This window comes from Haliaeetus leucocephalus, unplaced genomic scaffold, assembly GCF_000737465.1.
Source record: "Haliaeetus leucocephalus isolate CR32 unplaced genomic scaffold, Haliaeetus_leucocephalus-4.0 Scaffold165, whole genome shotgun sequence".
Classification (NCBI taxonomy): Eukaryota; Metazoa; Chordata; class Aves; order Accipitriformes; family Accipitridae; genus Haliaeetus; species Haliaeetus leucocephalus.
Genome location: NW_010972601.1, coordinates 1,870,701 through 1,881,387, shown reverse-complemented (window position 1 = coordinate 1,881,387; position 10,687 = coordinate 1,870,701). Strand labels below are relative to the sequence as shown.

At 65.7% G+C, this 10,687-nt stretch overlaps 1 protein-coding gene across 1 annotated transcript in view; it reads left to right on the top strand.

The window, feature by feature from the left end:
• The first annotated feature begins 4,812 nt into the window (after positions 1 to 4,812).
• SMTN (smoothelin) overlaps positions 4,813 to 10,687 on the top strand; it is a 17,668-nt gene continuing 11,793 nt past the window's right edge. The window contains exons 1-9 of the mRNA XM_010563397.1: positions 4,813 to 4,905; positions 5,048 to 5,208; positions 5,455 to 5,548; positions 5,624 to 5,702; positions 5,796 to 6,133; positions 7,916 to 8,018; positions 8,246 to 8,508; positions 8,654 to 8,717; positions 10,018 to 10,116. Of these exons, the coding sequence (XP_010561699.1) occupies positions 4,813 to 4,905; positions 5,048 to 5,208; positions 5,455 to 5,548; positions 5,624 to 5,702; positions 5,796 to 6,133; positions 7,916 to 8,018; positions 8,246 to 8,508; positions 8,654 to 8,717; positions 10,018 to 10,116 (1,294 nt within the window). The remainder of the gene's footprint in view (positions 4,906 to 5,047; positions 5,209 to 5,454; positions 5,549 to 5,623; positions 5,703 to 5,795; positions 6,134 to 7,915; positions 8,019 to 8,245; positions 8,509 to 8,653; positions 8,718 to 10,017; positions 10,117 to 10,687) is intronic.

Genomic DNA, 10,687 nt, shown 5'->3' with positions numbered 1-10,687 from the left:
CGCTGCCCCTCGGCCTGGGGCGGGGGTGAGTGGGGCCGCTGGCAAGGAGCTGGTGCAGTGCGTGGGGGGTTCCCGGGCAAGCAGCACCTGGAGGGGCCCGATCTGGCCTGGGTCAGAGCTCTGGACACGGGTGAGCACCCGTCCTGCCCCAGTGACTCCAGAGACTCCGGACGTGCTGCTTCGGCCACGCTTGGCCCTTTGCTCGCACCAGCGCTCAGGCTGTAATGTGTCCGTCGGCCCCATCTCCTTGGCCGGTGGCTCCCGCCTGAGACGTTTCCTGCTGCCAGCTCAGTTACCTGGTCACCGTTGTTCTCCCGGTGCTGGCTGCCGTCTGGCCCGGGCCTCGGCTTGGTGCCAGGGGCTGCTCCCCAGGCTCTGCGCCCGCTGGAGTGACGTCCAAGTCACATCCCTGCTCCATTTGTTCCCCCGGGGAGTAAGAGCCGGAGCCGAGCCCTGGCATCGTGGCTGCCAGGGCCAGGTGGGCTCGTGGGGGACGAGGTGGGTGCCCAAAGGTGGGACTCCGGGTGCTGGGTTCGGACCGGCTCAGCCAGGGCTGTTGTGCCAGGAAGCCCTACAAACTGCTTTGGGCAGCCCTGCCACCTCCCCTCCAGCCCCGGGGCACCACAGGCTCGGGGCTGGGGGTTTGCTGGGTGCCCCGGGGGCCTGGGTGCGGGGTGGCCCGGGCCGGCGCTGGGGAATGCTTACAGCAGGAAGCTGAGTCAGCCGGGAAGGCACGTCTGCGGGAACAGGAAAGAGTCGGGGTGCCGCGGCACCGGCGGGAAGCGGCAGCTGCGCTATGCTGTGGGCAGGGGGTCGGCACGGGGGCCGCGCTGCCCTGCCGGAGCCTCCTGAGGTGCCATCCTCAGCCTGCTCTGGGTGACAACGCACAGACCTGCCCATTGTTCGTGGGCTGAGGAGCCCGCCGCTCTCCCTGGGGTGACGTTGGGGCCGACGGAGGGCCCTGGAGGTGTGGGGATGGGTGGTCTGGGTTTCTCCCTGTCCTGCCAGTGCTCCGGCTCTGCCATGTCCCAGCTGAGGTCTCTGGGCTGAGACAGAGCCCCGGGAGCGGTGATGGGGTGGGTGCCAGCTGTGTGGTGCAGCTGGGTCTCCAGCCAGCCTGGGGAGGTGGATCTTACCCGCACAGCAAGCGCCGCTTCTTCCTGGGGCTTTGTCTTTGACCCACTGGGGCTTTGTATCCCCAGAGCACCCTGCTCGGGTCTCCCTGTGCCTGTGCGGTGTGGGCTGGGGAAAGCCTGCTCTGAGCTGACGTGAGGCAGGGAAGGAATTATTTTTCTTTCTGGTTAGGTTTTGGCTCCACTCAGCTGGAAGAGGATTAGCCCATATAAGGGAAAACTGCCTCTCCCACCACTTCCTCCCTGCTCCTCAACTCTCCCCAGCCCTCGGCTCTGGGCTGCTTCTCCTCCTTTCTCCCAGCAAGTGAGACCTTGGCAGCAGCGTGTGACGTTTCTGAGGGTCCTGGAAGAAGGAGGCTGGGGGATGTGAGCAGGTCCCTTGCTGGGACCATTGCTGTCCTGGCTGGGCTGGGAGCTGCTTGGGAGCCTCTGCCCCCCATCTCCCTCCTATAGTCATCCACATGGTTCCCTCCCTAGCTGCCTGCTGGTATCCCAGTCCTGGGGAGGCCAGCTGGGATGAACCTGTGGTGCAGTGTGAAGGTGACCAAGGGCTTGGAGAAGCCTGGGGAGGAAGCTGTGGGGAATGGGGTGGGTGCTGCTGCAGGGTGCCCCTTAGGTGGGTGTCTGGAAGCAGGGGGTTATTTGAACGCTTGGGGCTTTGCTGGGCTCCAGGCTATGGTCTGCTGGCCCTGGGCTGGGGAATGCTTCCCTCTCCTGGCCCCTCCAGATCTCAGCCTGGTTAATTAGACAGACAGGATGCAAATACCCTTGCAGGCAGAGGCAGGGCAGGCTTGAGCTAGGAAAGTCATGGCCATGAGGTCCCCTTCTTCTTACACCTGGTTGCCTTTCGGAAGGGCTTCAATGGCCCCAAGGAGCGTTGCATCCCTGCCATGTCCCTGTCACCCAGCTGTCCTTCCTGCTTTCCTCTGCCTAGGAGGCAGCCACGTTCTCCGCAGCTCCTTCCAAAGGTGCAGCAAAGCTTGGGGCTGCAGGAGGTGCTTGATGTGCCTGGCTCTTGTACCCCGAGCGGTTTCCCTGTGGCCAGGCTCCAGCCTCTCAATTGCTCTGTGCTCAGCTGCTCCAGGGAGCTGGATGGATGCAGGGCTAATTACGGCCCTCCTGGAGGATCTGCCAGCCATGCTGGGGCTCTGAACACTGCTGTGCTTGGGCATCATCGGGAAAGCAGCCCACGGGTGCCTTGCCAGCACCCTTTTCACAAAGCCACTTTGTGTGTGTGCTGAGGCGGGCGTTTGCTCATAACCATTAATTTGCTGCTGGCTGGGCAGGGCTGGTGGGGCCCTGGCATGTGCTGATCCCTGGGCCTGCCTGTGCCGGCAGGGTTGGGCCCCTAGGCCCCTTCCCACCCCCTGGCTCCAGCGGTGGTTTCTGGCATGCTCCCCCTCGCCGCTGGCCACAGAGCCTCCGAAGCCACTCATTTGCCTCATCCCGGCTCCCTGCTGACGTGGGCTTGGGATGAGGTTCTGTCTCCTGCCCTGCTGCTGTTTCTCCTGTGGGGAGAAGCCTTCTAGGACCTGGGTGCGGGCCAGGTCCCAGCTGGAACATCCTGGACAGGGCAGACGCTGGAACTGGTGGGTGGGTGTCATGCAGCACGAGGGTTACCGGGGTGTCCCCTGCTCTGGTGTGTGCAGGGCTGGTGTCCCTTCATGTCGCCCCTTTCCTGGCAGTTCTGGCTCCTGCAGCTGCTGCCCCCTCTGTCGCCCTGACCCAGCTGCTGGGGCCGAGCCAGACACCACCAGCAGCTTATTTAGGGAAGGGCTGGGACCTCGGCTTCCTGACATGTGGTGGAGGAGTGTTTTTCTGTCCTCAAGGCTTTTGCGTGGCTGTGGGGAGAGCCAGGCTTGCCATGGGGCCTCTACCTCCAGCCCCTCGTTTTGCCTGGACCAGGCTCCATCGCTCCCCCAGCCCATTGCTGCCACACTGTGAACAGCAGAGCTGGGCTTCCCGACTGGCCAGGGTGGCCACTGTCCCTGCTGGAATAGCAGGGGTGAAAGGCCCCGTCTAGGTGCCTTTGTCCTGGCAGCCAGCGTCCTGGCCTGCAGCAGCATCCCCAGGGCACAGGCAGCTGCAGTGTGGACGGGAAATGGGAGGCCCGTGTGGACAGATGGGCTGGTTTCCTCCCCGACATCCCCCTGCCCTGGCAGCGCAGCAGCTCCTGCTCTTCCTAGCTGCTTCCCTGCCCTTGTGCCAGCGGAGGTAACAGCTCTGGATAAGAGCCTGGGGGGCTGCAGCACCCAGCCCTGGGCAGCAGGCAGACACTCGTGCTGCTGCAGGATGCGATAAGCGGCTGCAGTGTGCCGGGAGGGGTGGCACTGTCAGCAGGCCTGCTGGGGGCTGCCAGGTTGGGAGGGAGCACCCCAGCTTCAGGCGGCTGCCCCCAAGGTTGCGTGCATTTTCAGCACCAGGCTGGCCAGGGGGAGCTGCCCTGGGGGTTGTCAGTTGCGGCTGCCAAGCATTCTACTGGGGTCTTCCCAGCTGGGGAAGGATAATGCTCCCGGCTGGGCTTCGAGGCTGGCAGGGGCTGGAGGACCACAATTTTGGCTGCCGCTGGGGTGGTACATGGCTGCTCTGTGCCTGCTGGCTTCACTGGGATGGAAATATCCTCCCCTGGTCTCCAAACCCTGAGCAGGGAGGGCAAAGGGCGATGGCTTTGCTGGGGGCTCTGTGCAGGGGGGTTTCTGTATGCGGGTGGTGGTTTGGGGCTCTCAGCGCTGCTCAGCCTGTGTCCAACTGAGGGACCAACCCTGGATTCCCACTGCAGCGGAACCTGAAGAGCCCGGATGGGTGGCCTGGCAGTGGCCCATGGGACTGGAAGGGAGGGGACTGATGCTCTTGTCCCGTGGTGCAGCCGTGGCCGCTCCCAGCATGCCGGGGCTTGATGCTGATGGCAGCTGCTGTGGGTCACGGGGTTTATTTTTAACGAGCTCCATGGGAAATTGCCTCCTGGATTCCCAGCACCGGGTCAGTCCCGACGTCCCACAGCAGGACAGTGGGGCTATGCCTGCCCTGGCTGGCCTTTCCCCACGGATCCAGCTGCCTTCTACTCCCCTTCAGTGCGGGGGGGGGGCTGTGTAGGCTGTGTACGGCCCCCTCAAAGCACTTGGGCTGGTAGCAGGGCTGGGGCTGTGGACCTGATCTGTTAGAGAGGAAGCAGCTCTGGGTGCCCATGCTAGGTCCTGGCAGGCGGCCTTGGGTGGGCTGAGTAGCACCCACGAGATGTTCATGGGGGGGTTGGGGGGGGGTTGTGGCTATGCTTCCCACATACAGAGGGTTGCACTTCGATTTAGGACAGATCCCGTTCATGGATTTGGCTCCGAGAGCCGCCTGCCATGCCCTAGCACTGGGTGAGGGTGGGGAGGGCTGCAGGGGGGGCTGGGGGGGACCCCTCGTCAGTGTGATGCTGGTACCCTCCCAACCAGCACCTCCTGAGGGCCATGGGGCTGGGGGCGGGGAACAGACTCTGCTGTCCCCCTCTGCTGCTGGAGGGCCTGGCATGGGCAGGAGGGCTTGTCCCTGTGCTGGTGGCATGGGGGGGCAGGGCTGCAGTGAACTGACCCTTGGGGGCTGCACGGACCACCGATGGGCATTCATGCCGTGCGCCCTTGTCTCCTTGCCCCTCACATGCCTGGACGTCTCAGTGTCAGCATGGCAGCCCCTCGCCATGGCTGATCCCAGCATCCCGCTCCTGGGGGGGGGTGGGGGGTGGCACGCACGCTCCCTGCGGGGCCTGGCAGTGCCGGGCAGCATGTGCCATGTGCGTGGGCCCCGCCAGACAGACGGCCCCATTGTATGGCGCATGGGCAGCCTGCGGCAGCCCGGCGGAGGGCGGTACCAGGGCTGAGCCAAGGGGCCACAGCGGCCGGAGCCGGTGCTGAGCCCTGTCCCGTCACACCCAGCTGGAGGCGACGCTGGACCTGGCCGAGCGGCGCCGCATCCGCTCGGCCATCAGGGAGCTGCAGCGGCAGGAGCTGGAGCGGGACGAGGAGGCGCTGGCATCCAAGCGCTTTCGCCCAGAGCGTGGCAGTCACCGACAGGACGACAAAGAGAACTGGCCTCGGTGAGTCTGGCCTGGGGCTGGGATTCCTGCGCACCCCCCGCCTTTGCCCCAGGAGACGGTGGCTTTGAGGCCCAGCCCCACTGTGGCTTGGACAGATTTGGGTTTGTGCGAGGGTGGGAGCAGCCTGGCACCGAGCAGCTTGGTGTGTGGCGGGGGCCATTGCCTGATTTTGCCAGCTGCCCATGAGGGACTTTGCTCCCGAGCACCCACGGCAGCTCCCGGCCGGCCACTCTCGCCCCCGCGCAGGTCCCGGCGCCTGGAGGAGGAGCAGCAGGCAGCCCTGGCCGCCTTGTCCCAGCAGCTTGAAGCCATCACAGACGTGGAGGAGCTGACAAAACTGGTGAGTGACTGTGTGCCGGGGCTGACTGTGTGCCGGGGTGACCCTGCTTCTCTACTGGGTGTTTCCCTTTTGCAGCTGCGGGCGGCGGGTGAGTACGAGGAGCGCAAGCTGATCCGAGCTGCCATCCGCAAGCTGCGGGCTGAGGAGATTGAAGGTGAGGCACCATTCCTGTGTCCCGGAGTGGCTACCATGGAGAGCCTGGAATGTAGGCAGCTCCTTCCGAAACGCCGCCTTTGCTCCCATCCAGCTGCAGCCCTGGCTGGGAACGTGCAGAGCAGCCGGAGGGACGGCAGCGAGCCCCGCGCTGTGCCTGGGGATGTGAAAAGCAACCGGAGGGATGATGCTGAAACACCAGCCCTGGCTGGGAGCGGGAAGAGCAGCCAGAGGTGCGATACCGAGCTGCCAGCCCTGGCCGGGAGTGAGGAGAGCCATGGCGAGGGCAGTACCAAGCCCCTGGCCACAGCCAGGAGTGGGGAGAGCAGCCAGCAGGATGATGCAGAGCAGCTGGCGCTGGCTGGGCTGGAGGAGAGTGGCTGCGGGGGGGCTGCAGAGCAGCCCCCTGCCCAGGAGCGCAAAGGCTTAGCGGTGAGTGTGCAGGGTGCTGCTGGGGAGATGGGACCACCAAAGACCTCCTCGCCTTCCTTCCCAAGGGCTCCTGTGCCAGCCTCTCTGGGGCACAAACCCCCAGGCATGCTGGGCTTGCTCACCCGAGGGGACTGGGGCAGGTGGAGCTGGGGTCTCTGGGGACGTGGCCTGGCTGTGCCTGTGTCACCAGTGGTGAGCTGGGGCTGGGGGCTCAGGCCTGTGTGCCCCTGGGCTTCTCCCCGAGGATGAAGCCTGGGCACGAGTGCTGTGGGTGAGGGGGTCTGCGGGGCCCCTCAGTGCACTTGGTACACCCCTCTGTGCTGCGGCTCTGTGGGTATGGTGCTCTTTGGAGGTGATGGGTATTTGTCCTGCCTGTGGCAGCTGCCTACATCAGTCCCCTTGCACAGGCAGAAATGTTGATCCCTCTGTCCCCTTCCCTATGCTCATTGTTCCTGCTGTCCCTCGAGGGGCTGGGGCTCACTCTGGAGCAAAGCTGGTGCCCACCACCCATGGTAGAGGTTCTCTGGCTGGTCAAAGGATGACCTGGTGGGGAGGGCTGGAAGGAACGGGCACAAGTCTGGGTTTTCTGCACAGCAGAGGTGACCCTGCAGGTGACTATAGCTTTCGTGGTGGTAGGAGGTCCCTGCAGAGACACCATGTGGAGTTGCCCTTTGGGAGAGAGGGTGGGGAAGGGAGAAGCAGTGGTTATAACCACAGCCAAGCGGGAAGGCGTGGGTCCCTGCATCTGCCTCTGTGCAGCCCAGCTTCCCCCTCCACCTGCCCCAGGGCCATGGCAAGAGGCTGCAGGGGGGACATGGCCCTGTGCCACCTTTCAGCACTGTCTGCCTTCCCCATCCGGGTGTGCTGGCACGCTGCCCCCATCCTGGCTGTGCTGGGACATCTCCCAAGCAGCTGATGGAGCTGTCCCACTCTGTCCGGCTGATGACTCCAAACCCGAGGCCATTACCCTGGAACAACGGCTGCAGTGGCGCCTGGGTTTGGGTCCTGGTTCCCCAGTGCTCCCTTGGGGTATGGGCCCCTCTCCGCCTCCCCCCACTCTGGAGTCATGTCAGCACCTGGAGCCTGTGGTGCTCCTAGAGGCACTGGCACCCTGTGCCTTGGCTGGTGACACCAGGACACCCCGTCCCTGCTCAGGCGCGTGTCAGGGATGCACCTGTCACCTGCATGCAGTCCTGTGCCCAGAGCATCCCATCGTCTGCCAAGCAGAGCTGCCAGTGCTGTGGGCAGGGACAGGGTGATGCAAAACTGGATGCTCCCTGCCTTAGAGAGCCCTGAGGTGCCTGGGCTGGGTGGCAGGAGGGGACAGGGGCTCTGGGCAGAGGCTGTCCTCTCCTTCCACCTCCTGGCATCCATGCTGGACAAGGCTGGTGTAGTCGTGGCAGAGGCCACAGAGGGACCCAAGAGCCAGCTCCTTGCTCCATGCCCTGGTGCTTATCAGCCCCACGGAGAGGGGTGCAGGGAGCCCCAGGGCTGTGCAGGGTTTGGGCCCCCCCTTCAATCAACACAGCGTCCCTCTCCTTGCCTGGGGGAGGCAGTGGGGTGTGGGGACACTTGTCCCCCTGCCAGCCTCCTGCAGTGACCCCTGTGCAGGGGGTGGCTTGTCTATCCCCGGCAGCATGCAGGCAGGGACATGGGTGGCATGGGCAGAGGCCACAGCCTGCGGCATGTCCCTGGCTGGGTGGCAGGGATCGGACAGGGTGACCCAGTCAGAGACTGGCCCTGCTCTCACCCCCTGCTGGCACGCTGCCCCCATCTCCCCAGGCCCATGAGCAAGATGATGCAGTGGAGCAGGAGCATGTCCTGGCTGGGATGCAGGAGCTATGCAGCCGGCAGGCGGGAGACCCCCAGAAACCCAGCACCCAGGGTGAGTCCCCACGAATGCCGGAGGCAAAGCCCTGTCTGAGTGCGTGCCTGGGGCCAGAGCGGCACCAGGGCCAGCTGCAGGCAAGGGCAGGAGGATGGAGAGGGCAGCACAGCATGTCCCAAAGGTGTGGGCAGGGGAGCCGGGCGCCTGCTGGGGCCGCAGGAGCGGGGATGCTCTGCAGGCAGCCGCAGGCTTCCCCCATGCGGAGCCTCTTCTCCCTCCTGCAGCTGTGGTCTCGGGGACCCTCGTGCTCGTGGAGCTGCAGCCGGCCCCAGAGCCTGGTCCGGAGCCCGAAGATGGTGGCAAGGAGGTGGAGCGGGGCCAGCTGTGGTCCCCAGGTGCTGCCCAGCCCAAGGGGCAGCACCAGGCAGCCTGGAAGGAAGGGAGTGTTGGCAGCCCTGCCACCACCCAAGAACCCGGTGGGGGACAAAGCCACCGGGTGGAGCAGCCGCCCCCAGGCCAGCCCAGTGCTGGCAGCCAGGGCAGCCAGGTACAGAACTGGTGACATGGGCTGGGGCCGACACTGCCCTCTTCGCCATGGGCTGTCGGTCCCATGGGTGAAGGCGGCTTGATCGGGTGGGGGGGGTGCGTGTGGCCCCCCTAGCTGACTGCTTTGCACCTTTCCTTTCCTGCAGCTTGGTGTTGGGGTGCAAAGCCAGGTGCTGGAGCCATCGGGGAGGCGTGGGGAGCCACCAGCGGGTAAGTGCAGCCCCATGAGGAGGGAGTGCTGGGGCCGTGGCCCTCCCTCTCCTCCCCTCCAAGCTGGGCAGTGCTGCCCCAGGGGGCCCCCATTGCCCCCTTGCCTTGTGGGATGCGCGTCCCAGCGGTGCAAGGAAGGATGTCAGTCTTGGGGACATGACTTAAGCCCACGCGGGCTGGGGCAGGAATGTGAGGGCAGGACGTGGCCAGGCCAGGGGCTATCCCCAGCTGGTGGCCATTTGCCACCCGGCCGTGCGGTGGCAGTGCCTGCCCCAGCTGGGTGCCGGGGGAGCAGGGTGCCAGGCTGGCTGTTTACCAGTCCCCCAGCTCCAGGCCGGGCGGCAGCAGGGCCATGAAAGGGAATCGGTGCCGGCAGCAAACCCCGGCCTTTTGCATTCTTTGTCCCAATAAGGCTGGGAGCCGTGTGCCTGCTGGCCCCGACCCCCCCGGGGCCACGCTCGCTGGCCGGGCCGGGGCCCAGCACCCACCGGGTCCTCCCTGCAGCCTTGAGGGATAGCGATGGCCAGCAGCTGCCCTCTTCCTACTGCTGGGAAAACTGTCCCCGCAGCTGTGCCAGGAGGAAACGGGTGTGAAAAAAACAGAAAGCAGCTCTCTGCCCCCAGCGTCACGGTTCCTGCTCGGAGCCACCCTTGCAGGTGGAGGTCCCCTCCTTCCCAGAAGCCACAGGGGGCTGCTGGGTCCTGGGAAGGCAGATACGCTGGGGACATACTTTGAGGTGGTGGGTTGCATCGTGGCACAGCCCCGGGGCAGAGGGAAGTGTGCAGGACCTGACCCAACCTTGCATCACCTGGGGGGCTCAAACCTGGGTGCTGGGGAAAGGCTGAGCCTCCCCACTTGGTCATCAGAGCACTGCCTGTTCAGTGCCTGCCTGCGCCCTGGGTGCTCCTTGGGTGGGGGCTGAGCCACTGGGCCCCCTCACCTTCCTCTCTGGAGGCGATGCTGGGCTGGCCCCACTGTGCCAGGGCCTGGTGGGTGCAGGGGTGATCCTGATCTTTTGGCACAGACCCTGGGTACCACTCGCTGCTCTGCCGGGGTGCGGGTAGCCCAATCTCTGCCTTGCCCTCCTCTGTGGCATGGTTTGGCACTGCAGGGGAGAGCCAACTGCCTGGGGTGCAGAGCAGCCTGCAAGTGCTGGTGGATTTTGGCGCTATGCTCTGGGGAGTGTGGGGTGGCAGGGAGGGGGACCCCAGGGTGCAGTGCCTGGGGGCTTGGGGTGGGGTGTGGCAACAGCACCCTGTGCCACATTCACCCTTGCATATCTGGCCTGTCCCTTCCCAAGTGGCAGTGCCCACCCAGGATGTAGCGGGGACCTCGGCTCGCCTGAACACTCACCGGTGGGAGCAAGTGCCCTCCTCCATGCGGCCGGCTGGTCGCACAGGTAAGGTCCCAGCGGCGGCTGCCTCCACTCTCTCTGCTTCCTAGTGGCAGGAGGTTCCCGGCAGAGCCCGGGCAGGTGCGGAGCTCTGCGGTGGCAGGATGCTGCGGGATGCAGCTGGCTGCTGGCTGCCCACCCACCTGCTTCCTTGCCCCGTTGCCCAGCATCCATTCTTCCCCACTGGTGCGCACGAGCAGCCAGGCCCCAGCAGAAGCAGGGGGGCAGAAGCTTTGAAGGGCTGCGGCCACCCCGGGGTGGGCAGCGTGCGTGGCAGGGCATCTGGAGGGGTTGCATGTGTGGTGGGGTCTCCGGGGGGGGCAGCATGCATCGTGTGGGCACCACAGAGGGCTGCATGCGTGGCAGGGTACCGAGGGGAGGGTGGCATGGTGCGGGCACCCCGAGAGGCAGCATGCATGGTGGGGCACCCGGGGCAGGCAGGGCAGTGTGCATCGTAGAGGGCACCCCGGGGGGCTGCATGCATGCGTAGCAGGGCACCCCGGGGGGCTGCATGCATCGCGTCGGGGGAGGGGGCGGGCAGGGGGGTGCAGCATGCGTGGCGGGAGCGCCCGGGGGT